Genomic DNA, 25,952 nt, shown 5'->3' with positions numbered 1-25,952 from the left:
GCATGCAGGGCGATCCGAGATCTCCAACCATCCCTTCATCAACTCCATCTTAGTTCATGCACAGCACAGACTGAAGGCGTCACAACACTCATAGTTAGTGTGGTCTCATTGCTAGTACCGTTACTTACTGTGTATTACCCAGTTGTGCTCGAAGCTAGGCTCCATGCAAGCGTGCAGTAGTCTCCGTCCCGAAGATCTGGTCTGCATGAGACGGCGTCCAGCTTCCAGTCGGCAAGCCAAGCATGAGATGGCCGTAAGAGCTAGTCCCCCAAAGAAACTGAGCTATGGGAGACTTGAGTAGTGTTGATTGGTAAAAGTTCTGTGGCTGAGAACTGGCAACGTGCTGATGCTTACAGCCACTTGATCGAATCTGTCACTACACTCACGAATGACATTACCACTATCCTATCTCCGCTGTGGAAACTTCTTCGGCTGAATTATCAAGACTCATTATTTAGTGAATATGCATCGTACTACTTATTTTGTGTTAGTACTCCTAACTCTCTTACGCCGAGTTCTTCAGCTACTAGCCCACGCTATCTGGTGGATTCGAAGAACGGAGTGATACTCTTGAGAAATGGATCAGGTTGAAATCTAGAGGACATGATTTGAGTAATAATCAATATATTAAAGCGTCAGCCTGGATAAGTATTATCTTTATGACTGAAGTGATATGGTTTAGCTTCTACTTAAAAGCGGTTGCATGATCGATCTTGCTTCTGGCTTGACCACGATATGGCCAAAATTCATTGCCCACAGTGCTTTGTTTTATTTTGTTCGACGCATCTTTGACATTCAGATCATCTCTACTCGGATGTAGACGTGTAGGAAGTTTCTAGCCGCCTGTATAGTCCAACCTTCCAGACCCCGATAGGATGCCTCTCAGCGAAATTAATCGAACCAACATCCTCTGATGCGCCGGCAATAATCGTAACGGAATCCGAGCCCATTAATTTCATATATAAATAGACTGACGCTCATACTACATTATCTAAGCGAAATGTCTGGCGCACTACAAATCTACCATAACATTGTAATTTTGTGGATAGCCACAACTTGTATTCCCTAGATACTCCATTGATGAACTTTCCAATCAGATCTGTGGATGAATACATAGTAACTTATCATGAGTATAAACAGTGATATTGAAGTAACAAATATGTGGTCAATTCTATTTATGTATGATGGCTCGTGCTATCAGGTATGAGGAAGGCCTTTGTCTAGCGATACCTCAGCTCAATGCAACACACGATGTCTCGTATCGACTGCTTGATGAACTTTAAACATACTTCCGGATGAATAGGCATTAACTTTTCAGCTCATTTCAGTGCAACATAGAACGGTGCAACCTTACCATGATTGTCGTTTCCCGCCGTTGTATCAACCATCATTGCAGATCATATAAATTAAGGGATGCTACCTTGATATTACTTCAAGCTGGCTCTGGACTACAATTGAGTGGCACAGTTGTGCACACAACTACAAGCAGACACGTTACTCTCTTGTATTTCAGTGCAGGCGTCTCGCTACAGTATACAGGGAGCGGAGCTAGACCATTGCTATGCAGCATCTTTATCTTAGATAGGAGTACTTGAAAGTTTTAGGGTAGCAAGTCGTTTTGTAGACTCGCCAGAGCCATCGCTATACGATGATGATCTTCGCAGGATTCGGTGGTGCATTTACTGCTCTAATGATTGGAGCGGAAGCGTAAACTTCGCAACTGGGAATAGTAATGATTCAAGAACAATACTAGGACTGAATTGTCACATTCATGCATCGTATGATCCAAGTCCTTTATGGTCCTTCCTTTCTTGTAGGTGAAAGTCCAATGAGAGACTGGGGTAACGGATTGATTGCCCAAAGTGAGGTTCCTTAACATTAATGAAATGAGGGTTTCGCATAATCGGGGTTTCAGATAGACATCCCTAGACATGATATGATATCCCGGCCAAACACAACAGTTTGTGTCGGGTGCGATACTGGGAAAGGAGATGATACGAGGTGGTTTCGTCTCAGGTTACGAGTGCATGATTTCGAGTAGTAATTGAATCCTTCAGGATGAATCTTTGCCGATACTTGAATGATGACATCTGGATATTCAGCTTCAAGCACTAACATGAGAAAAATCAACACGGAACACGATTTCACTAGGGCTGCAGTTATCGAAGACTGTGTGTTAAGATCACCTGTCAGGATTAAAGTGACAGGCAAGGTATTAGGTGTCAATGCCAATCATCCGGTGGGGAGGACCACAATGATGTTGAAAATATGGGGGTTTCGGCCATCGGCTCTGCAATGAGGCAACTGGCCGAATTGTTAGACGAGAAGCTGGATTGAATAATGGAAACATCACAGTAAAGAACGGAAAGGAACCGTGAAGGAACAGATACACGAGGTATCAACCGAAAACGTCAAGAAAACCGAGATGGTAGACATGTTCATGTCGATCACCTCGTGTCGGTGTAAATCCACGTGAAGGTGGAAAAGAAAACGTCAATCACTCGAATGGGGAAGAAAATACCGCGCGTCAGAACTCCCTTTGCAGGAGGGCAATCAATACTTCGATTGGATAGTTCGGTGAACATCTAGAGATTCTGAAACTCAGGGTCAGTTTTAGACCAAGGGGGCTTTAGCTTGGCACTGTGAGGAGAGTAAGGATCTGAGATAGACGGACGTGATGAGCAGAAGCAAAAGACAGGGCCTGAAATGAGGATTTGCAAAACATTCTCTTGATGGGATGATGTTATCTTCGTGCTGAGTGTGTATATCGTCTGTTGAGTGAACTCAATACCGAGGTGATGAAAATTGTCAGCCAATTTGGCATGACGCAGTTTCACTTGGCTGTATCGCATAAGGACATGTCTTATGCAAGCGGATAGAATGTTTCGCTCAAGATGATATATGCGACAGAGTGAAACAGAGGATTGAAAAGTCAGAAACAAATCAGAGCAAGATGGACTTATAGCATCGTACAATGACAAAACCTTAATAATGCAATTAATTAATGACAGGCACAGGCATAACCCGCCCGCGATGACATTCAATCGTCTTTCATCCCTCTTTCAGGGACCATCAAGCGCCCCCCCAGATCGAGCGTGTTACAGTGAGGGGGGCGGCAGGGCATTTGATTCGAGCTCAAAGGCCCGGTTCGGCCTAAACTCTTTGGAGGCCTAGAGCCCTGAATGGTCATATGAGTGAGCAACTAAGCGGCAATCGGGCTGGGCGAGAATGCTCCCTCACTCACCAAAAAAATGGCCGACGGGACTGCCAAGGGCTAACTCAGGTAGGCCAAGGTGAAGAATAAAATTAGAACACGTTATCGAGCTACGGACAGAGGCGATATCATGTGGCGGGCTGAGCCCAAAATTGTCCGGCGAGGTTCAGTGCCATTGGTATGTTATGCTTCGCTTTAGCTCTAGACCTCGTGATGAGGCTCGTGTTTTTTTCTCTTAGGGTTTTCGCTATGTTTCTTTTTGCAACGTTACTGCTACTGTGCCAACATGGATTGCCCAGATCAAGTGGGAATAGTGACGTCGAGGCGGGTCGAAATCTATTCTTTGATCAATGAACCCATTCTATCTTGTTCTGGATCAACACGGACTCTCGGGAAAGATGGAGAAGAGACGAGCAGATGAAAGATGGAGAATGCATGCATGGGTTCGATGGAAACTCGGCACTGAACCGGGCTCAAGCGAGGGCGAGTGTCCCTCTGACTACCTACGGACACAGGGCAGGGCAGAAGCAATAGAGGCCATTGCCCTTGGCTTATCGCTTTGATAGTGCCAATGTTTGACCAAGAGTAGCAATTTGGGGGAATACGATGCGTAATCTGATACCCCAACCCAACACAACAGTGAGTGAGTGAGTGACTTGGGCCTTGGGGTGCTCACTGCTAGTGACATACGCCAAGCAGACTATCTTGGGCGTAATCTCGTGTTGCTTCTGTTACGGTCCATATTGAGAACGACGAAATCAGTTTGTGAGTTCTCAAAGATACTGCACAGAACAGCAATGGTGATTGGAGTATGTGGAGGATTGTTGGTCAAACCAAAACCCTGGGACACTCTCCCTTCCATGCATGAACCAGATGCTGTGCGACACTTTCTGACAAGTTGACTCGAAGGGGTGCAGCTCCAGCTCCTTCAGGGGTCCAGACTAGGCCGGAATAGCTCGAGATAGTCTGCGCCTCTCGTCTGGCATTACCCACCCTTTTCCATCCTGTCTCTGCCCATGCCCATGTCCAAGGCCCCCCTGTTCCCCCATTTCCCTTATCAGCACAAGGCGAAGGGCTAACGGAAAACTTGCCGAGCAATTCAATATCGTTACGAATCGTCAAATGAATCTGCATGTCTGTGAAAGGTTGGGCCCTTGGGGGGAGAGTGCTCGTATTCTGCTGCCCCTCGTTGGAATTTTGGTGGTTATTTCCAGCCTCTGCCATGCCTTTTTCCGAAACCAGACAGTGAGTTTAGGGAGGTTTGACTTACGAATCTCTAGACGGTGCGTGTCAGAACAGGGTGATCGTCAGGAACTGCGTGCCTCTGACTGGCTGAGGCGTGAACGAGTTCTGCTTCAGGAAAAGACTTGTCTAGAGCGCTTCGTCATCACGACATTCACACTCAAACTCGAATAAACATTTTTTTTTTTTTTTTTACAAAGAACGATCTGAGGATTATACGAAAACTACAAACGTCATAGTTCATTGATCTCCAGCGTCTCTCCACCTATTGCCACAGTCACAGCAGATCTCAACGGGATGATGCTCGAGTCCGTATAGTACCTTAGTGTCTGATTGACATGGTGATCGCCTGTACCAAGATGCTAAGAGTTATCAGTACGGGATATTGGCCATGTGAGAATTCGTATTGTGTCCAATTGTGGATGCGAATTAGCTCAGGCGACCACAAGCCAAGATTCAGTTTGCCGCAGTGATTCATCTCGCCAGTTTAGGTGATGCTATCTAAGAATTGTCACTCAGATGCACTGAACGGTAGATCGGCATCTCATAGTGGGCTTCTGAGCGAGTGCTTTGTGTTGATGCTGTGTTACCCTAGCCACAAAGAACGTGGCTTACATTAATCAACTGTCAGCTTTTTCCAGAAGGCCCTCACCATAATTTCTCATCAGCGACTAAGCACCTAAACCCACTGGCTCACAGTAGCATCCGCCGGTTCTGGATCGTGGCGGTTTCTTGTCTCAGCCGCTAACTGCCTAACGCCTAGAAATGTCTTGTTCTTGGGTGAATCATGTCTCGCTCGAAACCGGAATCTCAGTAGAAAAGCCCATGCTCTGTGGCATGACAGGGGCACATGGATCAATAACGAGCCCCTGGCTGCCCCTAAGACAAACTTGGCAAGCTCCAGAGCTCGGCTTCCCTTGGCTGTCAGGATCAGGGTCAGGGGTTGAGGCTCCTCCAGATCCACCCGGACCCGAAGCGCCTCTAGTCTAGAGACGTCTCTCGTCGTCTACAGGCGCCGAGACAGAGGGAGGGCGCTGCCATTAAAACACCAACGTCTCCATTCACTGACCTGGACCTCTTCCTCTCTCAGTTTCACTATCTTCATACCTTTTAATACCTCTTCACCTGCTTCAAGTAACCTCCGTTTACTCTCTTTTGCTTGCTATTATATACACTCTCGCTCAGGTATATACCTAGACCTATTACACATACAAGTTACAAGTGGTCGTCACTCCATCGCTCAAGACACCTCTTGATATCAACTCAACACCTTGAGATTGAAATATACGACAAGCATACAACAGCAATCACACACCACAAATACAAGATACAATGTTCTCAAAAGCTTTCACTACTGCCGCCATGGCTCTTGCCTGTGCTGGTATGGTTTCTGCTCAGACCTTCACTGACTGCAACCCATTGAAGAAGAGTGAGTAAACATTTGCTATAGATAACTTGCAAAGAGACTGACATTATCACAGCTTGCCCCGCTGATCCTGCCTTTGGCGATAACGAGGTCGACTGCGACTTGGCCAAGGGTGCATGTGATGCCTTCCACGGCATGATTGGAACCGAACTCAAGTACAGCGACCGTGGTGCTCTATTCCGCATCAACAAGGAGTCCGATGCTCCTACAATTCGATCCAACAACTACCTCTTCTTTGGTCGTGTCGATGTTGTTGTCCAGGCTGCTAAGGGCCAGGGTATCGTTACCTCCGCCGTTCTCCAGTCTGATGACCTCGACGAGGTTGACTGGGAGTGGGTTGGCGGCGATGATGCTCAAGTGCAGTCCAATTACTTCAGCAAGGGCGACACTACCACATACGACCGTGCCCAGTACCATCCCGTCGCTGCTCCTCTTACCACTACTCACAAGTACTCCATTGAGTGGACCTCCACCAAGATTGACTGGCTCATTGACGATGCCGTTGTCCGAACTCTGAACGCTGCCGATGCTCAAGGTGTCAATGGTTTCCCTCAGACTCCTATGCAGGTCAAGCTTGGTACTTGGGTTGCTGGTGGAAAGAACAGCAACGAAGGTACCCGAGAGTGGGCTGGTGGCTACACTGACTTCGACGATGCTCCCTTTGATGCCTACTACCGTAGCGTGACCATCATTGACTACGCTGGAAAGGACGCTCCTGGCCAGAACAAGGGCGCTAAGCAGTACGTCTACACTGACAAGACCGGTGACTGGACCAGCATCAAGGTTGAGAAGACCTCTTCCGACGACGACAAGACCAGCACCAGCACCACCGTCTCCAAGGTTTCCAAGACCACTAAGACTGCCGAGCCTACCAAGACCAAGACTGCTGAGGCCACCACCTCCGCAGTTGAGACCACCAGCGCTCACGAGTCTAAGACCAAGTCCGCTGAGAAGGAGTCCAAGACTGAGTCTGCCAAGGAGACCAAGACCTCTGAGGTCGCTACTACCTTTGCCACAGCCACCAGCACCAAGGCCGAGGCTACTGCCACAGCCACTGAGGGTTCCGGTTCCAGCTCTGGTTCCGGATCTGAGTCTGATGCTGGTGCCGGAGCTGCCACAGCCACAGGCTCTGGTGCTTCACCCTCTGAGCCCGCCACCACTCCCGTTCCTGTCAACTCTGGCTCTCGCATGGCCGGTAGCGTCGTTGCCGCCTTCGCTGGCCTCATGGTTGCCCAGATCCTCATCTAGATCTTCACTTCTGCTTCTACAATTACTTCTTTCGGGGTCACTGTAAGCATGTAGAGTTGTGAAACCTACATGCGGAAAGCAGACCATCCTAATTACCTTACTTCGAGTCGATCCTTACATGCTTGCCAAGGCAACCCAACCTTTTCGTCACTCGGAAGTATTTTTTGGAATGAGGGCGACTTCATGACAAAGAAAGAGACGGGCAAAGGAAAAAAAAAAACGCTAGAAAAATCATAACAAAAACAACACACATGGGAAAAGGGCTCTTGGCAAGCAAACATCACGTTTTTGAACAACAAACCTAGCGATTTTTAATGAGGACCTGCTCTCTTGAGCCCGCCGAGACGGACCAAACTTGGCTTCAAGCCAAGCGTCTTGGCCCAATTTCCCCTTCTTGCTTGGGAGGGGAGATATGCACAGGGCATATGATGGATGAGCTTGTGATTTTTTGTATGAAAGCTTCAACTAGAGATGGACTATGACACATTGACAGAGGAAGACATGGCTTGGATGAATTACTACTTTGGATTGGATTGGATGACGCATTGCATATTATTAGATGCCACTTTTTACGCACGATACCTTTTGCAGATAGAATCTGTTTTTGAATGGAATAGAAGCAGCACATTTTGCTGAAAACATTTTTTGACTTGTTCACTTTTGGTGATGTACTTTGACGCAGGCGAGATTGAATGAGTCTGGGCTGCATTCAGCCAAGCTGGGCAGTTTGTATCGGAGGGTTGTACGTACATATGCAGAATAAAGGGTGATATGCAATCGCCGTGTAACAAAGAGGAGGTGTCAATCAAGGGAGTAACACCCAAGATATTGCCAATGGTCAAAAAGAAAACGCCAAGACTATCGATTTGCTGAGTTGAGAATTTAGCAGACGCGTAATCTTGAGCTTATCTATGATCGTCAACTTGAGGGAAATTAGAGTGCTTGGCTGAGAAAATAGTATTGTTTGGGCTGTGAGGGTGTGCTGGGAAATGCGGCTGGCTGAAGGGAGTGAGACATGGCTGCTGTTGTTTATGGTTGAGCCGCATACTTTGGTGGAAGTGGTTCCAGTTGGGTCTCACTTATCTGCGTCGTTGCTTCTTACATCAATCGCATCACGATGGCTCAGGTGTGAAAGTTAATGTAAGCTGACAGCTGCACAGTTACACTGATTGTGCATCCATGATTCAAGGTTTATCACAAAAGGGATAAGCGCAAGGATTCCCCGTGTGTGGGTGGAGCGGATATGCAGGTACCCCAAAAGGTTATCGCCATTCAGTATAAAAGCTCGCTCGCATCCCTGCAACCTACCCGAAACTTACACCAAAACTCTCTCTTTTCAAAAAGTGAAATGGAATTCACGACCTATGGCCTTATAAGATAGGAGATTGATCACTTGGCTACCTGAGATAGGATGATATCAAGGCAATGGACCGAGGCCTGGAGAGTTCGATGCCTATCTTATTTATATATCTCCTGGACGCCCTTTCCCAGCAAAAAACATTGAATCAATTCTCGTATAAGTAATATTATTCCATGATTAGTATTGCTTACCTACTTCGACCGGCTCGAAAGTCATACTCACTTGCATGAAACATGGGCAAAGAGCTTCATTTCTTCACACTCGATCAGTTGTGACATCGAAACCGATGCATTAAAAGTCAAACAATACACCAACACCTAAGTTCAGACACATAGACTTGGTAAGAAGTGAGCTGATGGCATGCCCACAGTGACAGTGGTCTGGCCTCAACTGGCCCCTTCACTTTGTGTGCGCAACTGCTGGACTGCTGTACCGGGCATATTCCTTGAGGTACCTGTTGTAATTGTACTCCAACTTCCTTTGACCTATTCGAATTCTCGTTGTTTCTCCCTCTTGAAAAGCCCACAAGTAGTCACGATTTATCTATCATATAATTCACACTCCATTCGCTTCAGAGAAGGAAGATGGCTGTCTTGATAGATAATCTTTTGCTCAAAAGTAGAATAAATGACAGGATGAATACATCAAACGTGATGCAAATCTAGTGTATTCTTTTCTCTGGTAACTTTACCTTAACACCTCCTGTTTTGTATCTTTATTGTGTACTTCTACACTGGCAGCTTTGTGTTGTGAGTCGCATTCTCTGACGATAAATCGACGCTGATGAGCCAGGGATCATCCCCGAGCCGTTCTTAAAGATCTGTTCTCTATATTTGTGGTTATGCTGCTGTTGAATGTAGCAGAGGTATCGAGCTTGTCTAGCATGAGAAGTGTGAACAGCACCACTGCGTTCTCAATCACAGTGCATTTGTTAACATAACATAAGGTAGTAGCTAAAGCGTCAAGTTGAAATATGATGGAAAGAATTGGCAAGTTAGTTAGCTAAGGTAATCATCATCGTGTTTATTGTTTTCATCTCGCTCCTGCCGTAAATCCAATGCCTCCGTGTCCCAAACATTGCATCGTTTGAACTTGCCAAAACTTGGGATCTATATCCTGAGCGATGAAAGGATTTAGGCAAGCTTACCTTGGATAAGTTAGTGGGTTTTAATACTAGGTATTTGGGCATCCTAGGTTAGGTAGTCCAGAGTCAGAGGATATCTTGCTCCGTGAGGCATGCCTTCCTGATACCATCCATAGATGTTATTATGGAAGCCACTTCCTTGACCTCTACAGGTATATTGGATCTTCCCATTTTCTCCCTCTTCTCCCTCCTTCAAACCTTCATAACCCCTTTCGGAACGAGTATTGTCACAGTCTATTCATATTCATAAATTTCATCATGGTTGCTATTCCTCCTCACCTCCTGCGAGCTATCTCGAAGAGCAAAGCAACAACCCCCGAGCACCGAGAGGTAGCACGATCATCTCTTGCACACACCGAACAATTCTTGAAAAACTGCCAAAAACGACGGGAGCAGTATTTGAAAACGTACAATCAAGTCCAGCAGCAGATCGTTCCCCCTGAACTTTTTCGAAATGTCATCGCTTCAGATCAAGCCGATAATGCTCAGCGTACAAGGGCCAAAAAAAGTCTTGATCATCTAGAAACCATTATCGGAAAAGTCAGAGGGGCCCAGCAGGCGCTGGGATCTTCGCAGTCATCAGAACCCGGCACCTCACACGTTGTCCCATCGTTAACAGCTACGGACGACCCTCCTTACCGTGCGGTGTACGACATACACGAGAGTTCAAACGAGGGTGATCTACCTGGCGACCTCATTCGTGACAACGGGAAAAAGGAAGCTGAAGAAACCAAACCATCTTCCGATAAGGCTGTCAACGAGGCCTTCGAAAACGTGGGACTTGTCTTGGGTTTCTACAAAAAGTTCTTCCAATGGCTGTCAATCGACAACAAGGATATGGACGTCATCAGCACTGTTCACTTTGGTAAACAATATGAAAATGCTTGTGAGTTGCAATCGCAGTGGACTTGACTTCTACTAATAATATCTATCTAGTCTGGGACCCAGAAAAACTTCAGATGGTCTTTGGCGATGGCGGCGAGTTTCTCAACAACTTTACCGGATGCATCGATGTCATCGGCCATGAGCTTACACATGCAGTCACAGAGCACACAAGCCCTCTTGACTACTATGGTCAGGCCGGTGCTCTGAACGAGCATATCTCGGATGCGTTCGGCATCATGGTCAAGCAAAGGGTTCAGGACGAGAAATCGGACGTTGCAGACTGGTTAATCGGCGAAGACTGCATTCTTCCTGGAGTTAAGGGCACTGCTCTGCGAAGCATGAAGGAGCCTGGAACTGCCTACGACGATCCCGTTTTTGTAAGTGCAAGCTCCTTGGACTCTTATACCCTTCTGCAACTCCACAAACAGCGAGCTGCGGCTAATGTCTCTCAGGGCAAAGACCCGCAGGTTGGACACATGAAGCAATTTAGGACAACATTTGAGGATAACGGCGGAGTACACATATATTCCGGAATCCCCAACAAAGCATTCTATCTGGCTTCTGTGTCATTCGGCGGTTACTCTTAGGAAAAGGCTGGCAAGATTTGGTGGGCAGCTTTGAGGTCAGGCAAAATCCCTCCTAGGTCTACGTTCAAGCAATTTGCAACTGCTACTGTTGACTGTGCGCAAGAGCTCTATGGGTCGACTGATGCGAAGAAAATCAAGAAGGCTTGGCTAGATGTCGGTGTTTTTGACAGTGGCGCCAGTACTGATTCAAGTGGAGGTTGGTGCAGTATCCTTTGACGAGATGAGGCAAACCTAGAAGACATCCTACCACATTAGTATGAACAGAACCTAAATTATACTAGATTTCCTTAAGCCTTATTAAATTTACTTTGATCTTTTCTTCCCTAGTATAGAGGTCCGAAGTTTTCTTGCCTCTCCCCGACTTACACCAAAACCCACCGATCTATCACCAAACTAGTCTCGTGTTTTCTCCCCCCCTAGGCTGGTCCCACGAAGACTTGGTGCATATGAAACAGCAGTACAGCGCCTAGGTAGCGCTTAGCCTTACCGTTTTCCTTACATGACAGCTCCACCCACCCCCAAGTTGACAAGGTCGCAATTATTGGTGGGAGAATGGTGAATGCGCAGTCCGAGATTGATGAGATGAAAGGCTGAATAATCGGGCTGTTTCGAAGTGTTTCAATCATACGAGCTCTCGTGACTGTCACCCACTTGACGGTACAAACAAAAATGATGTTGGCAAAGCTTTCTTGAATGTGCGAGCATAGATAAGTCAGTTCTTCTTTCATTAGGTAGCCTTCATGACATATACTTGATGAAGCATGTCACTCGTCGTTCGTCATATGTAGACATATCTTTAAGCTTATTCCAATGATGCTTAAGTTAGAGCCAAGGTCAGTTAAGATTAATTCAAGCTCCAGTGTATCTTGGCTGCCAAGAAGGACGAGGCCGCGTTTCCGTAGTGGGCGAATTAAAGGATACATGTTGCATCGTCTCCTCTGATGAGACGTCGTCATATTGGGCTCGGGGTATTACTGACCGAATATTCGAGATGATGAGACACGATAATGTCCATCCGGAGATGCAGTATTCGAATTCTATGTGCGTTGGTTTCTCTTCTTTGTTCTGTCAACCTCCCAAATGCCAGACCTGAAACTGTTTAACTGGGAGCTAGTAATGAAAACGTCCAGCGTTACCGATACCGGCCGAGCGCCGATGGCATGGTCCGGCATTGAGGATCCACTTCTGCTCCGGATTGTTGGCCCACCTACCGTTTCAATACCGGAGAAATATCCTATTCGTGTAAACACGTTTCAAACCCTTGGAACCACCATCTTGTTCAATGTTGTCGACGGCAATTGATCATCACCGCATCAGGGGTTCAGTGTTCGATAATCAGGGCGACTGAGCACGACATCTCGCGATGGCTTCATATATAAGAACCTCGTTGTGACCACCAACTCACCTCTTTTGTCCTTCATCCTTCACTCCTCTTTTCCAACTCTTTTTCAATCGTTACTGTCTGGACTGGTTCCGACTTCCACTCTTTCTTTTACACAATTTCTTGATATATACACTTAAATCGTCAACATGAAGTTCCTCGGTCTTCTCAACCTCGCTGCTCTGGTCAGCGCCGTCCCTACTCCTACCTTCCAGGAGGCCGGAAAGACTCTTGGCAAGCGAGCTGCCATCACCGATGCTGCCAACATTGGTTACGCTACGCAGAACGGCGGTACTACCGGTGGTGCTGGTGGTGCTACCGTGACTGTCTCTTCTCTCGCCGAGTTCAGCAAGGCTGCTGAGTCGGAGGGCAAGCAGGTCATCTACGTCAAGGGCCAGATCTCTGGAAACAACAAGATCCGCGTCAAGTCTGACAAGACCATCGTCGGTGCCGCTGGTGCTTCTCTTGACAACATTGGTCTTTACATCAACAAGCAGAAGAACGTCATCGTTCGCAACCTCAAGATCAAGAACGTTGTTGCTGCCAACGGTGATGCCATCGGTATCCAGAAGTCCACCAACGTCTGGGTCGATCACTGTGAGCTGTCCTCCGACTTGTCCAAGGACAAGGACTTCTTCGACGGTCTCCTCGATGTCACCCACGCCTCTGACTTCGTCACCGTGTCCAACACCCACTTCCACGACCACCACAAGGCCTCTCTCGTCGGCCACTCCGACAACAACGGTTCCGAGGACAAGGGTACTCTCCACGTTACCTACGCCAACAACCACTGGTCCAGCATTGGATCTCGCGCTCCCTCTGTCCGTTTCGGTTTCGTCCACGTCTTCAACAACTACTACGAGGATATCAGCGTGACCGGTGTCAACTCCCGCATGGGTGCCCAGGTTCTTGTTGAGTCTACTACCTTCACCAGCGCTAAGAAGGCCCTCACCTCCAAGGACTCCAAGGAGACTGGTTCCATCTCTGTCAACGATGTCAACCTGGGCGGTTCCACCAACGATGCTCCCAAGGGCTCCATCTCCAAGTCCAACATCCCCTACCAGTACTCTCTTGTCGGCTCCTCCAAGGTCAAGTCAGCTGTTGTTGGTGTTGCTGGTGCCACTCTTAAGCTGTAAGCGGTGATGCCCCTTGTCTGGGCTTCTTCGCCAGCGGCATCGTTGGTGAAATGAAGAGCTTCGTTTACGATGTATATAATTTTTGAAGGAACATAAATAATCAATAGATTACTTATCACATCTTCCCGTCTAAATTCAATTTGTGTAGTGTCTCCTAAATCGTAGTCCGAGAGATCATGCTACGTAAATAGTCATAAGAAATGATGTGCGAACAAGAGCATCACTATTAGATTCCACTGAAGAGGGTTCCCTATCCAAATTTAAAACTAGTTTCGCACTAAGTGAAGGAAGCTTTTTGTATGGGGCCTAGCACATTTTAAGGTTGTACTTGGGGCCATCCCACGGTTCTCTAGTCACAAAGTGTTTTCCTGATAGAAATCACTTGCATACTGATAGTTTTTCTTTAACCTTAACAACATACGGTTATCGGATTATGAGAACAGGAGTTTCCATAGAAGCCAAGAATAGTTCGGACTTCTCCCAAAACCCGATATACTCGGGATCTGTACAGCAACTGGGATTATACGCGGGTTCAAGGTCCACTTACTCCTCAAGTGCTTCAGGTAATAGTCCACCAAGGGGTTCAGTTCGGTCCTGATTGTCAGATTTCTAATGAGCTTATTCTTTCTAAGCCTCGGCTGGTAAGATCACGATTCCCCTGACCGTCAACATGTGTCATGCTGAGCCCCTAAAGCCTCGTTCGCAACCCATTCCAGAACTCCTTCGCGCCGCAAGTCTCGGGGAACTCTCGATAACAGCTCACGCACGCCAGTTGCGGTCAAATCTTGGCAAGCCTTGACTACCTCCTTTATCTTTCTCCCAAGATCATGTTCTCCGGGTCCAAGCATTAGATTCAACTCAACATCTGCTACCCCCGCTGCGAGCCAAAGTACCATTAGTTTTAAACCTGGATCACCTCCGAAGGCGCCACAACCCCAGAGCCCAGTGAAAATGGAATTGCCTTGGTAAGAAGAAAAGCCATTTGCCGCCTTGTCAATTTCGCGATCAATGTTCTCAGGAGACAAGTCGGGTAATCTATTGTTCTCTGATTGGTCAAGCATGTCCATCTCCAAAGCGTCCATGAAGACAAGACGTCCTCCCGTCCATGATTCCTTCCAACCTACGAAGTCTTCTGATGGCGGCGTACGACGTATGGTCCATTCAATATTACGTCTTTGACCTTTCATATCAACCATCGCTCTCGCCCCAGAAACAGTGATGACTGTGTCGACTGCGAGTTGAGGCGCAACCAGGACCACGGGATAAGCTTCAGGGGCAATTCCGACAAAAATTTCTTCCTGTGTGGCGGATTGACCAAACCCGATGACCTTGTTGGATGATACAACAGCTGCTCCTCCTTCATCTTGAACCTCTGGATTGTGTGTATCTGATGTGTGAGCATCCAGGAAGTTCACGTGCAGTTTTGCTAACTTGGTACCCTCTAATGAAACTGGCTTTCCTAGATGAAGTTCGTATGAGACAGAACCGTGAGCCCCATTGGGTGTAACTTGATGGTCTTCCAGAAGAGCGCTTGCTTCAGGTGTACTCCCAAAGTATGTAAACAAAGCTTCCAAGTACATCTGTACTGCGGTAGGATGCCGTTGTTCGGATGAGAACCATATGCCCAGATCCTGATAACCTTCGTCATCCCTTTGAGGTGTAAATGAGCAGAGGAATTGATGCACCACAAGACAAGCAACTTGACCTCGACTTAGATGAAGTGGATGTCCCGGCTGAAGAAGCTCAAGCTTTCCGTCAGGAAAGTAGGTAGGCAACGCGAGCGCAATATCGCGAATCTTTGGCCATATTGTATCAAGTATATCAGCTTCGCCTCGCTGTTCAAGAAAACTTTTCAGAAAGCCATAGTCACTATCCTGACATGTCTCTGCATTGGCGGCAATTGTTTGTAACCGATCAATCAGCTGCGCGATACTTGACACAGGCGTACAGAGAAGGTGTTTCAATAGCGGCCAAAATGGTATTTTGCCATTCTCATCTTCTTCGACTTCCGCATCGTCGGGAAGGTCACTGAAGCGGTCGAGTATACGGCACGATGCAGAGTTGGGAAGATGAAAGAACTGCGGGCGAGATGACATTATGATGGTTTGCGGTAGAAGTTAGAGCTTATACGGCCACGGCATTGTTGGGCTCGCTGATGTCGGTGGAAATGCTGATTGTCGTGCTATAACTAATATTATTTGTAGAGCTACCTTGAATGACGATGAGTCTTCGCCGACAAACGACCCCTCACCTCATCAACTTTCAGCTGAATCGAGGTCTCCACTGAGACGGAATTAGATCACCAGCAAAAGGCATTTCCGGACATAAAGTCATGTTCATAACAAGAAACCTTTTCTTACCCGATGACATTATCTTGGCCTAGGTACTACTGGAAGCTTGTCGAATCTCATGGGTATAAATATGCGACCAGAAAGAATGTCGTCGCTTCCTGGAGGTTGCCAGTCAGCTCTGAGGAATATTGAATGCCCGAACAACAAGATCAAAGACCCGTCATTTCTGATTATAGGTAATTAATCTGGGAGCACATATGTTGATAGAAGATAAATTCTAGCAAGTGCATTTCTTTCCCCTTCTCTCACTTTGTCATTGGGCCCCTTTGTTTCTCGTTCATTCTGGCTAAAATAGCATCGATATATCGACACTCGAGAGCCAATGTTCTTCTTATCAAGACGTGATCATCTCTCTTTCTCAGTTACGACTTCGACACTTCCAAAACTTATTCCATAAGGTACCTTACCTAGCGGTTCAGTGTGCCAGGCACCTACCTTACATGTTTTTCTCAACTGATCTTCAGGGGAGGAAGGTGCAGTTTCCACACTCACCAACGATGGATGACGCAAAGCAGGTAGGAGGTATCTTCGAATGACAAGATGGAAGACCCCGTGTCTTCCAAGATCCTCAAGATTATTTCTGCCGTTTGAAAGGAGAAAAAAGCCCCGAGAAACAAGCCAACTTGAATTCTGTCCATCATGGCAGAAGCACAGCAGGCGGCGTCGAGCCTACAAACTCTGGCTTCAGAAACTTCACACGAAATCCAACTGCGGTACGAAATTTCCGCTTCGACCTTCAAGATCATTCGCGAGATTAAAAGCAAGCCAGATGCCCGTGACATCTTGAGGAATGCATGCTCTGCCACCGAGTTCAAGTCGTTCCCAATGAAAAAAGAGGAGACGGCCTTCTTCAGAGCAATCAACGACAACACCGGCATCCCCTATCAAGTTAAGGAATTCATCTCCCAGCCGTGGCACAAAGTATATCTCTTGGTTCAGATTGATCTGCTCAAGACTGGTTGGCCCAACAAGCTATCGGGGCCTTCACGGAAAGAGCTCACGAAAGAACTCGCCCGCATGTACAAACTCCTCGACCGTGTGCTGAGGTGCCTAGTCGACATACTTGGAGAACGAGGCGATGGGAAGGGGGTCTACGTTGCTCTTGAAGTGCTGAGGTGTGTCAGGGCTGGAGTTTGGGAGGGAAGCGACAGTCAACTCCTCCAAATTGAGGGCATCGGCCAAGCGAAAAAGGACAAGCTCGTCAAGGCCAACATCAAGAACATAAAGCAATTATCTGCAGTCGAGTTCTACAACATTGAACGCATTCTTAGTCGAAACCCACCTTTCGGCCAGACTATCCTTCATAAAGTTGCCGGATTTCCTCGTCTCACACTCGACTTTGAGATTATCGGCCCTTACACCCCCGACTCGACTGCCAACTCGAAGTCGTCTGCTCCGCACGAAGACAACCGGTCTGCAACAGACACGGAGAAGCCCAGTAAACCTCTCTGGATTGCTCGAGCTGTCCTCGGATTCAACAATGAGAAGCTACCTCACTGGAAGGGCCGCACACCCTGGCTGACATTACTTGTCCAAGGGGATGACGGACGACTTGTTTGGTTCTGGCGAGGAAGTGCTAACAGGCTGGTTGACAAGAAAGAAATCATAATCGGGTTGGGCGCAAAGCAAAACGAAAAACTGCAGGTTTCATTTGCATGCGAGGAGATTGTTGGGACTTTGATCGAGAAGGATATTCGAGTGTCAGTGTGAGGTATCTGATGAGGGGAGGGTTATGTTCGTCACGTGCGCGAGATGCGAGTAAGGATGTTGCTAAAGATAGCATATTAACAGCTCCCTCTAACATTTCCGATTGATATTTATCAATACTAATGGTTCACATCTGAAGCCATGTTCTCTATGGCACTCTCTCGTCAAGCCAACTCCTCCATCATTGCAAGGCCATCGTATCACCACTCCTTCGGTAGCATTAGCGCGACGAGGCATAATCCTTATTCATGGTGCAAGGATCCGAAATTCGAGGATCATCAACACCACTTCCCAATACGACACTGTTCAATAAGAGGAGCCGTGAATTGGTTAGCATATTCTTGGTGCCACCAGCGCCACCTCCACCGCTCAATGCTCAAAACATCTGGACCCTGTGGAACATTTTAGCTGCAGAATTAAAGACCCTGTACCCTGGAACAAGCTCCAAGCTTTGCGGCAATTTTCGCATAAGTCGCCTGCCACTTATTGAGGCCTTCACCAAGTCATATCCAACAGAGAGGGAATGGATCAGCCTTAGACGTTGAGTTCGTCCCTTTCTGCCTAGGGTAAACTCTGTCGGTGATCTTAATTCGGGACAGCAGCAGATTCGATGAATGTCACTGGTGATATAGGATGGGACGGGATATTAATTGCTCTAGTGCAAGCGGCCGACAAGGGATGAGTCTTATAGGGCAGAGAGATTAGTGCGTCAACGGCGCAATATCGTTGGACGGTAAATTTGGAAACCCCGGCCTTGCAGGGCAAACAAGAGAGAAGCCTAATCTTAACTTTGTTCAGCGGCTGTTTCACCGTCAGCCTTTTTCCATATGTTTGGTCGACTCAACCTACAACTCATCAACTGCATGCAACCAGCCTTGCAGTAACAGCGTTACACTGCATCCCAACTATGCAAGTTGTGTAATGGGCCAAATGCGAGGTACGAGACTAGACCTGGGTCCATGGCCTTGTGACCGATCTTCGTGAAAAAGATCATCTGCCAACTTCCCTCCTCGTCTGCTCATCTCTTAGACCAGGGCAGGCTATCTAGGATCGATGCAGGGATCCCAAGCAGCTGAACCCCAGTCCCCACCGACTTATAGAGAGCAAAACTGCTAAATTATTTGGTTTATGGACGGTGCGTGATGATCGGGCAGAATTTTGAGGATAGTCTTATTCGGAACGTGGTTGGGCCGGTCTGACACTCGCACTCATGCCCTATTTTGGTATATCACGTTAACTGTATATGGGAACTCGTCTCAATGGAGATCTTCAACTCAGAGGCATAGAAGCTTGGTATTAGTCACTGACGGTAGACAGGTTACAGAGAAGTCAGAGCTGCCTATAGTTCGGCAAGGTATTGTGGCGACCTGCTGCAATTTGTATTGGTGGATGGTCGTGCCTCTAGCATAGACGGATGTGGTACCCGCACGAAGCCATCGTCAAGATGGAGCTTCCACCTTTGACCCTGGAGATATTTGGTGGCGTACATTTGATGCATTAGCATATTAACATACCCAGCTAGTTGATTCTAACTGGTCTGTGACTCGACGGTTGGCTTTCAGCCGTTCCAGTAGGTAGCAGCCTGTTAATACCAGTGCTCTTATAAGAAGAGAAAACGTCCTGTTCAGCTTGACCTGTCTGCTTCGCCCGCCAGAGTTCTCTCAACCCAATTGTTTTCGGTGGACTTAACCCTCTTATACAGTCTTTCAAACATGCTGCGATCAACTCTTCTCCTCGCCCTCGCGGGCTTGACCTTCGCGGCTGATAGCGTCCACTTCAGCAACTCCAAATCAGCACAGCCAAAGGGTCTTCCCCTTCTCTCTGGCTTCACTCCTCGTCCTCAGACCCTCAGCATGGCTGGTTCTTGCCCTGCTGGCAAGACATCATGCGATAACGGCTGTATGGATACAGGCGCTCAGTGCTGTAACAAGGGAACAGGAGCCTACTGTGATGATGGCTATCATTGTCAAGCTGAAGGCTGCTGTGAGGATGGAAAGTTATGCTCTGGTCCCCCAACTGGTTGCACACCGGGCAAGGAGCTCTGCGGAGCGTATTGTGTCACCAAGGGCGAGTGTGTCAACGGCGGAAGTGGTGGCTCTTCTGGTGGTTCCTCCGGTGGTTCTTCTGGGGGCTCATGCTTGAGCTTTCAGGAGACCTGTGGTGATGGTTGCATGCCCAAGGGCATGGTTTGCTGTGATACTGGCTACTGTCTCCGTGGCCAGACCTGCGGCTCCGATGGAACTTGCAACTATGGCTCCGGCTCTGGTGGCAGTTCAGGAGGCTCGTCCGGCGGCTCCTCTGGTGGTAGCTGCGCGACTTACCAAGAGAAGTGTGGTGATGGCTGCATGCCCAAGGGCATGGTCTGTTGTGATACCGGATATTGTCTCTCTGGACAAATCTGCAGCAGCGACGGTACTTGCAGCTATCGCTCAGGCGGAGGTAGCAGTGGTGGTGGCTCAAGTGGCGGCTCAGACGACGACGGTGACAAGTCCAGCTTCACTCGAGAGTCCCCAACACTTACCTTCGACTCTCCCTCATTCACGGCCCCTTCGATCGAGCCTGTCCCCACGATCGACGACAACAAGTTCTCTACATTCTCTTCTTCTGCGGAACCTACCGGCCTCAGGTCTGGTGGCGACGATAATGGAGACAGCGGCAGTAGCAGCAGCAGCAACAATGGAGGAAGCAACAGTGGCTCTGTCTTGGTGCCTAGCTTCCTCATGGGCCTCGTTGCCATGGTTCCTCTTTTCCTTTAAGTTGTGACTCGAGTAACTCGATGAAATCGTCAAGATTTTACAGTTACCTTAGCGACATGGACAAGCTGAACAAGCATTATGGCCTTGAGTCTTTGAAGCAATGCATGAGCTGGAAATAATGAATGATGTTGGCATGGGCTTGGAAATTTCCTTGGTACATACCTTAGTTTCGAATCAATATACCCCTGAATCAATCAATGAGCCATGCTCCGGCCTTGTAATACTCACGTTAATTACTTCACTACTCCTCAAACAACAGACGCAACCCGGAACTCCCAGAGACAACAAAAAGTGCCAGTTTTTCGGCAGGACATACATAGTAAAAGTCAAAATAGTTCGATTCTTTGTCTCCCTACTTCAACAGCAGGCTACTTATATGCTTGAAGAAGTGGGTAGACTGATGAGCCGTGATTTTCCCTCCTTTTGCCATGCGCTTAAATTGTGAATAAAGAAAATTTGATGTTACATGATGACGTTTCTCTCCGTTATCCCCCAGCTCTGTGAGCAAGGCCGTCTCGGATCCTCCAGAGATCCCTATAATACATCCGCTGAACGCCGATAGTCATGGTAGTGTGGAATGTTCATGTGGTGGTTGAGTGATGAGCTGATATAAGGGTGATTTCATCTTGTCCCGTCCGTAATATGCCATAAGCTGCTAGTTATTATTTTATCCCTATCGCTTGGCAGCCTGGTTGAAGCTCTCGATCACTGTCTCCTTGACACCGGGCTTCTCCTGGCTATCAAGCTCTGAGGGTGTATCAGTCTCGGTCTCCGAGCCTTCCTTCTTGGGCTCGACAAGAGACTTGGCCATAGTTTGCGCCTGGGCCTGGCCAACCTTGCCGAAAACACTCAGACCAGTAGCGATCATGCCGCTGATATCTCCAACATTGCCGGGAACAACGACAGCTGTGCTTTCGCGAGCCAACTTGCCGAAGGCATCAACGTACTTCTCAGCAACCCTCAAGCTGACGGCAGCCTGGGCACCAGCATCACCCTTCAGGATACTCTCAGAGACAGCATCGATGCCTTGAGCAGTGGCAGTAGCCTTAAGACGGATGGCTTCGGCTTCACCATCGGCTTCGTTGATTCGCTCGGCGCGCAAAGCCTCGGAAGCAAGAATGACACTCTGCTTCTTACCCTCAGCGATGTTGATGGCACTTTGTCGCTGACCTTCGGACTCAAGAATCTCAGCACGCTTGGAACGCTCGGCAGTGACCTGCCGGTGCATGGCCTCGACGACGGCGCCAGGAGCATGGATATCTCGAATCTCATAACGTAAGCAGGTCACTCCCCAGGCTTCGGCGGCATCGTTGATAGCAGCGGTGATGTTAGTGTTGAGGGCAGCACGCTCCTTGAGGACGTGGTCGAGAGTCAATTGACCGATCTCGGATCGCATGGTCGTTTGGGCAAGCTGAGAGATGGCATATTCGGCATCTTCAACTCCATAGCTATTGAAATACAAGTTTTCAGTCAGTCACATGTCCATCCTGAACTCAATTGCCCTTCAGAGTTGGAAAACTTACCTTGCTTTATACGCATCAAAGACGCGGGTGAACAAAACACCGTCAAGCTCTAGAGTAACGTTGTCCGCAGTGATGGCGCTTTGGCTGGGTATCTCAATGGCAACTTCCTTGAGGCTTTTGACGTATGCGATTCGATCGATAAAAGGCACGAGGATAGCCAGACCGGGGTCAAGAATACGGTTGAACTTTCCCATGCGCTCAACGATCCAAGCCGTCTGCTGAGGCACAAACCGGACCACCGTATTGGCCGGCAGCCGGGGCTTCGAGAAGTATGAAGGCAAGACGGGAGATCCGAAGCCGGAGGGGAGTAGAGCATGGTTGGTGGTGCTGAACGACCGGTGCGCGGCGATAGATCGAGCTGTGATGGCGGCGGCAGCTGTAATGAGACGCGATTGCGGCGCCCTGAGGGCTGTCCGCGTAAGGGACATGGCCATGGTATAGAGAGTTCGAGTCTGTTGAAAGTCACGATTCCAGAATGACGTCCTCTCCTCCGGGCCAGTGGGAAAAACACTCTCTCTGTGGTCGGGTGAGCTCAGAGCTTCCTTTGGATATTCCGACGTTTGCCCGCTAGACCAGGCAAGCTTGATGTGACGCGGGTGGCTAGTGTCAAGCTATTTGCCTCGGCTTTCTGTGGCTGTGCCTCAAATATTGAAAGAGGTATTGGCGGGGAACTCTTGCTTGCTCTTATCGAGACAATTCACCGCCTTCCTTTCTGTTTGTTTGCCCCGCGACTGTGACTGGATCCAGCCAAACCAAACCAGAGTCACCCAATATCAACCGCCACTACACCAACGTCATCTATCGCGAACCTCGTTTCTTACTCATCCACGATTTTTGAGAACCGATACCGAAAATCTCACAGTATTCGACCGACAATAATCGCTACCCAACCAAGTTCTCTTTGAGTAATCGAACACAATGTCTGCCAAGGTTCCTCGCAACTTTCGCCTACTGGAGGAGCTCGAGAAGGGAGAAAAGGGTCTCGGCGCTGAGGCATGCAGTTACGGTCTGGAGGATCCTGAGGATCTTCTCATGAGCAAATGGAACGGCACAATTCTTGGACCTCCTCATGTACGTGCCCCGCTCTAGCATATGGAAGCAATCGAAATTACTATAGATTCGCGAAGATCATCGCTAACCTATCCTGGTTCAGTCCGTCCACGAGAACCGTATCTACAGTGTCAAGATGCACTGCGGTCCCGAGTACCCTGACAAGCCTCCTTCGATCCAGTTCATCAGCCAGGTCAACTTGCCCTGTGTCAACCCCAACAACGGCATCGTCGACCCCAACCAACTGCCCTGTCTCGCCCAGTGGAAGCGTGAGAACACTATGGAGACTGTGCTCATAGAGTTGCGACGGTATGCCAGCGTCATATTAAATCAAGAAAAGCGACATTATATTAACATCCTGCAGATACATGGCCTCGTCCCAGAACAAGAAGATCGCCCAGCCTCCTGAGGGCTCTACCTACTTCTAAGTCACGAACACCTCTACACGCCGTTATGTCAAGATAAAAACCATACGATAAATCAATGAATCGAACTTGAAGATCAACAAAGTCTTTTAAGATGGAGTAAGAAAGAAGCCAACAGGCCATACTCCGCTGTTGTTCGAGAATATATGCGATTATAACGATCGCGAACTACAATATGATATACAAAGCTGCAGAATGCCTCTCCCTTCCCTTCCGTCTTCATCACATTACAGTCCCAGTATCCTCCAATTCCTATTGGCTTTTCGTCACGTTCGTCAGAGAACAAAATTGCTACTCGCTCTTGCGCCTGTCCTCAAGACCAATCCCAGACCCGATGACTCAAAGCAAAGTCGATTTTCGTAGAGATGGTATAAGGCTAGACATTTCGAGATATCCTGAAGAGAGTTGGGCATAGTCGTTTAGGGAAATTTCTCCGTTCCACTTTCATGACAAAGGGGCCTTAGATATCCCCAGTACGCCGCTTTAGCTGAAGTACTCCAGGAAAGATAAAAGAGTAAATCGCAGGTAATCATCGCCGACAAAGGAAAATGTTTGATGTGCGTGATCATCAAAGTGACCGAGGTATCCAAGAAATAAAATACTCCAATCCCCAGAATGCTGTTTTAAAATATGTATAAATGAAAAGTGAACGTTGGTGGAACGTATCGTAAATCGCAGTCGATATGTGTGATATGGCATGATGTCTAGTCCTCAAACCCCCATTTCGCAGGGGGTCCAACAGCACTCAGGCGAGCCATCTTCTTGTTGACTCGAGGGGCCACAGTAGAAAGAGCATCAGGGGAGATGGGGCTGTCGGGTCGGGGAACACCAACCTCGAGATTCTCGCTATGAGGCTGAGGGCTTCGTTGACGCGATCGGCTCGTTCGACGCTTGACAACTGACTGACGCTCCTTTCGCTCGCTGTGGCGACGCTGCTGGGTGTACATGACAACCTCAGGGACAACCTCTAAACCCTCAGATTCGTCTTCGAATTCGTAGTCGTAAAAGTCGCTCAGATCAGGACTGGGCTCAGCATCCTCGATGGAGTGCTCTGCAGCAAGACCCTTGTCGATATAGAGAAGAATACGCTCGCGCTGATGGTGATCATTGTTATGAGGTTTAGGCTCATGAACCTTTTTATTAGAGTGATGAGTAGAAGTGGTGGCTTCAGATTTGCCAGACCAATTTTGGTGGCTCAAGTCGATAACCGTGGTGCCATCAGCAGCAACTGTGGTCTTATCTTTGAAGGTAGGAGGAGCAGGGAAATCCAAGTCAAGATCGAAGGTCTCTTCGGTGATGGTGGCCTCGGAGGGCTTCGACTGGTGGCCCTTATGATTGGCCTTCTCGTTTCGGCTGTTCTCTTCCATCTCAGAAAGGATAGAACCGCGCATGATCTGTCGCTTGTGGCGGAGGGCGGCCAGAAGCATCTCCTCCTGGCGAGTAACAGCCATGAAGCGGTTATGGCTTCCCTTGCCATCGACAGAAGAGTGGGCAGAGCGAATGTAGAAGTCGACGGAGCTTGGACTCAGGGGGGGCGTGGGCGCATCAGCGTTGGTAGAGATAGATTCATGGGGAACGTATCTCATCGCAGGAAGGAAGTCGAGCTCTGGTTCAGGATCGTTCTCAGAATCCACTTCCTTATCTTGCTCGGAATCAGTAGAATCTGAACGTCTCTGGTCGGGATACAAGGCGACAACCTTGGCTTCTTGAGAGTTGAAGCTTGGCTTGCTTTGCCATGTATTCGATGTGTTTGCTGATGAGCTGGATAAGCTTTGTGATGGTGATTGTCCGGCGGTGCCCTCCTGAATCGTGTTTGTCGAGCTCCCGGAAAGGGAGCTGGTCCGCGGAGTCACGACAGGATTTCGATGGTGGCCGTTGGGGATGGTCAGATAATTGTTGGAGTTCGATGTTCGCTTGCTCGATCTGCTGAGTCGCTTTGAGCTGTTATCGGCACTTGAGCTAGTTCGTGCGGTGCTTGGGCGGAAGTCGATAGAAGATCCAGCTTCCGATGTCGCATACTCTGGAATCGATGCAGGGCCCTTTGAAGATGGCTCAATGTAAACATCATCTTCGGAGTCAGAAGAGAGTGATAGAACACTCTTTTCCTGAAGATCAGACTCTTGGAAACTCCTACTGGTGCGCTTCGAAGCCTTAGACGTCCTCGTGTGTCTACTAGAAACACTAGCAGCGCAGTCTGTAGGTGAAGATTGACCAGGTTTGCTGGCCAGGATAGCTTGGGGTGTTTGAGGTAAATTGCGTTTAGCGTATTGTGAAATGATTTGCTCGTCATGAGCCGGTGGTATGGGTCGATACTCATGCTTGCTTTGATGAGAAACAGTGGGTTTGAGTTGAAGCAAATCTTTGGATTTAGACTTCTTCACGGTCTTTTCTACCGGATCCGGCGCATCCAACTCATCGTCAGCGATTGAGCGAAAGACATTTGCTCGTAATGCTCGTAGAGGTTAGGTAGCCCATTTAGGTGGTGTGCTGTCTGCGATGTGCTCTCGCCTGTCTTTG

General features: G+C 48.2%; 9 protein-coding genes across 10 annotated transcripts; 6 read left to right on the top strand and 3 right to left on the bottom strand.

Moving 5' to 3' along the window:
* Nucleotides 1–5,395: 5,395 nt before the first annotated feature.
* On the top strand, nucleotides 5,396–7,771 carry FOXG_05950 (uncharacterized protein). The gene is made up of 2 exons (XM_018384438.1): nucleotides 5,396–5,885; nucleotides 5,938–7,771. Exons 1-2 carry the CDS (start codon nucleotides 5,789–5,791, stop codon nucleotides 7,128–7,130), a joined length of 1,290 nt encoding a protein of 429 aa, XP_018241517.1. The 5' UTR covers nucleotides 5,396–5,788; the 3' UTR covers nucleotides 7,131–7,771.
* Nucleotides 7,772–9,892: 2,121 nt separating this feature from the next.
* On the top strand, nucleotides 9,893–11,106 carry FOXG_05949 (uncharacterized protein; the record flags this gene model as incomplete). The annotated part of the gene is made up of 3 exons (XM_018384437.1): nucleotides 9,893–10,520; nucleotides 10,571–10,896; nucleotides 10,972–11,106. 3 exons carry the CDS (start codon nucleotides 9,893–9,895, stop codon nucleotides 11,104–11,106), a joined length of 1,089 nt encoding a protein of 362 aa, XP_018241516.1.
* A 1,082-nt stretch (nucleotides 11,107–12,188) lies between these two features.
* FOXG_05948 (uncharacterized protein) lies at nucleotides 12,189–13,768 on the top strand. The gene has a single exon (XM_018384436.1). It carries the CDS (start codon nucleotides 12,637–12,639, stop codon nucleotides 13,621–13,623), a length of 987 nt encoding a protein of 328 aa, XP_018241515.1. The 5' UTR covers nucleotides 12,189–12,636; the 3' UTR covers nucleotides 13,624–13,768.
* A 355-nt stretch (nucleotides 13,769–14,123) lies between these two features.
* Nucleotides 14,124–15,860, bottom strand: FOXG_05947 (uncharacterized protein). Its single transcript, XM_018384435.1, has one exon. The coding sequence runs from the start codon at nucleotides 15,717–15,719 to the stop codon at nucleotides 14,289–14,291; it is 1,431 nt and encodes a 476-aa protein (XP_018241514.1). The 5' UTR covers nucleotides 15,720–15,860; the 3' UTR covers nucleotides 14,124–14,288.
* A 509-nt stretch (nucleotides 15,861–16,369) lies between these two features.
* FOXG_05946 (uncharacterized protein) lies at nucleotides 16,370–17,684 on the top strand (the record flags this gene model as incomplete). The annotated part of the gene is made up of 1 exon (XM_018384434.1): nucleotides 16,370–17,684. The coding sequence occupies exon 1, from the start codon at nucleotides 16,614–16,616 to the stop codon at nucleotides 17,682–17,684; it is 1,071 nt and encodes a 356-aa protein (XP_018241513.1). The 5' UTR covers nucleotides 16,370–16,613.
* A 268-nt stretch (nucleotides 17,685–17,952) lies between these two features.
* On the top strand, nucleotides 17,953–20,665 carry FOXG_05945 (uncharacterized protein). The gene is made up of 2 exons (XM_018384433.1): nucleotides 17,953–18,414; nucleotides 18,480–20,665. The coding sequence occupies exon 2, from the start codon at nucleotides 19,394–19,396 to the stop codon at nucleotides 20,435–20,437; it is 1,044 nt and encodes a 347-aa protein (XP_018241512.1). The 5' UTR covers nucleotides 17,953–18,414; nucleotides 18,480–19,393; the 3' UTR covers nucleotides 20,438–20,665.
* FOXG_05944 (cell division cycle 20-like protein 1, cofactor-APC complex) lies at nucleotides 19,026–22,594 on the bottom strand. 2 transcript variants are annotated; one of them, XM_018384432.1, is made up of 3 exons: nucleotides 21,961–22,594; nucleotides 20,600–21,885; nucleotides 19,271–20,546 (listed from the first exon to the last, which is right to left on the bottom strand). In XM_018384432.1, exons 1-2 carry the CDS (start codon nucleotides 22,392–22,394, stop codon nucleotides 21,111–21,113), a joined length of 1,209 nt encoding a protein of 402 aa, XP_018241511.1. In that variant the 5' UTR covers nucleotides 22,395–22,594; the 3' UTR covers nucleotides 19,271–20,546; nucleotides 20,600–21,110. The 2 variants fall into 2 exon arrangements, with proteins under 2 accessions (XP_018241510.1, XP_018241511.1); XM_018384431.1 differs by having other exon boundaries at nucleotides 19,026–21,885.
* Nucleotides 22,595–22,622: 28 nt separating this feature from the next.
* On the top strand, nucleotides 22,623–24,050 carry FOXG_05943 (ubiquitin-conjugating enzyme E2). The gene is made up of 3 exons (XM_018384430.1): nucleotides 22,623–23,031; nucleotides 23,114–23,319; nucleotides 23,375–24,050. Exons 1-3 carry the CDS (start codon nucleotides 22,879–22,881, stop codon nucleotides 23,436–23,438), a joined length of 423 nt encoding a protein of 140 aa, XP_018241509.1. The 5' UTR covers nucleotides 22,623–22,878; the 3' UTR covers nucleotides 23,439–24,050.
* Nucleotides 24,051–24,139: 89 nt separating this feature from the next.
* Nucleotides 24,140–25,021, bottom strand: FOXG_05942 (uncharacterized protein; the record flags this gene model as incomplete). Its single annotated transcript, XM_018384429.1, has 1 exon — nucleotides 24,140–25,021. One exon carries the CDS (start codon nucleotides 25,019–25,021, stop codon nucleotides 24,140–24,142), a length of 882 nt encoding a protein of 293 aa, XP_018241508.1.
* Between the last annotated feature and the right edge of the window lie 931 nt (nucleotides 25,022–25,952).

The sequence above is a fragment of the Fusarium oxysporum genome, chromosome 2, assembly GCF_000149955.1.
Source record: "Fusarium oxysporum f. sp. lycopersici 4287 chromosome 2, whole genome shotgun sequence".
Taxonomy (NCBI): Eukaryota; Fungi; Ascomycota; class Sordariomycetes; order Hypocreales; family Nectriaceae; genus Fusarium; species Fusarium oxysporum.
This window is presented reverse-complemented; position numbering and strand designations above follow the sequence as displayed.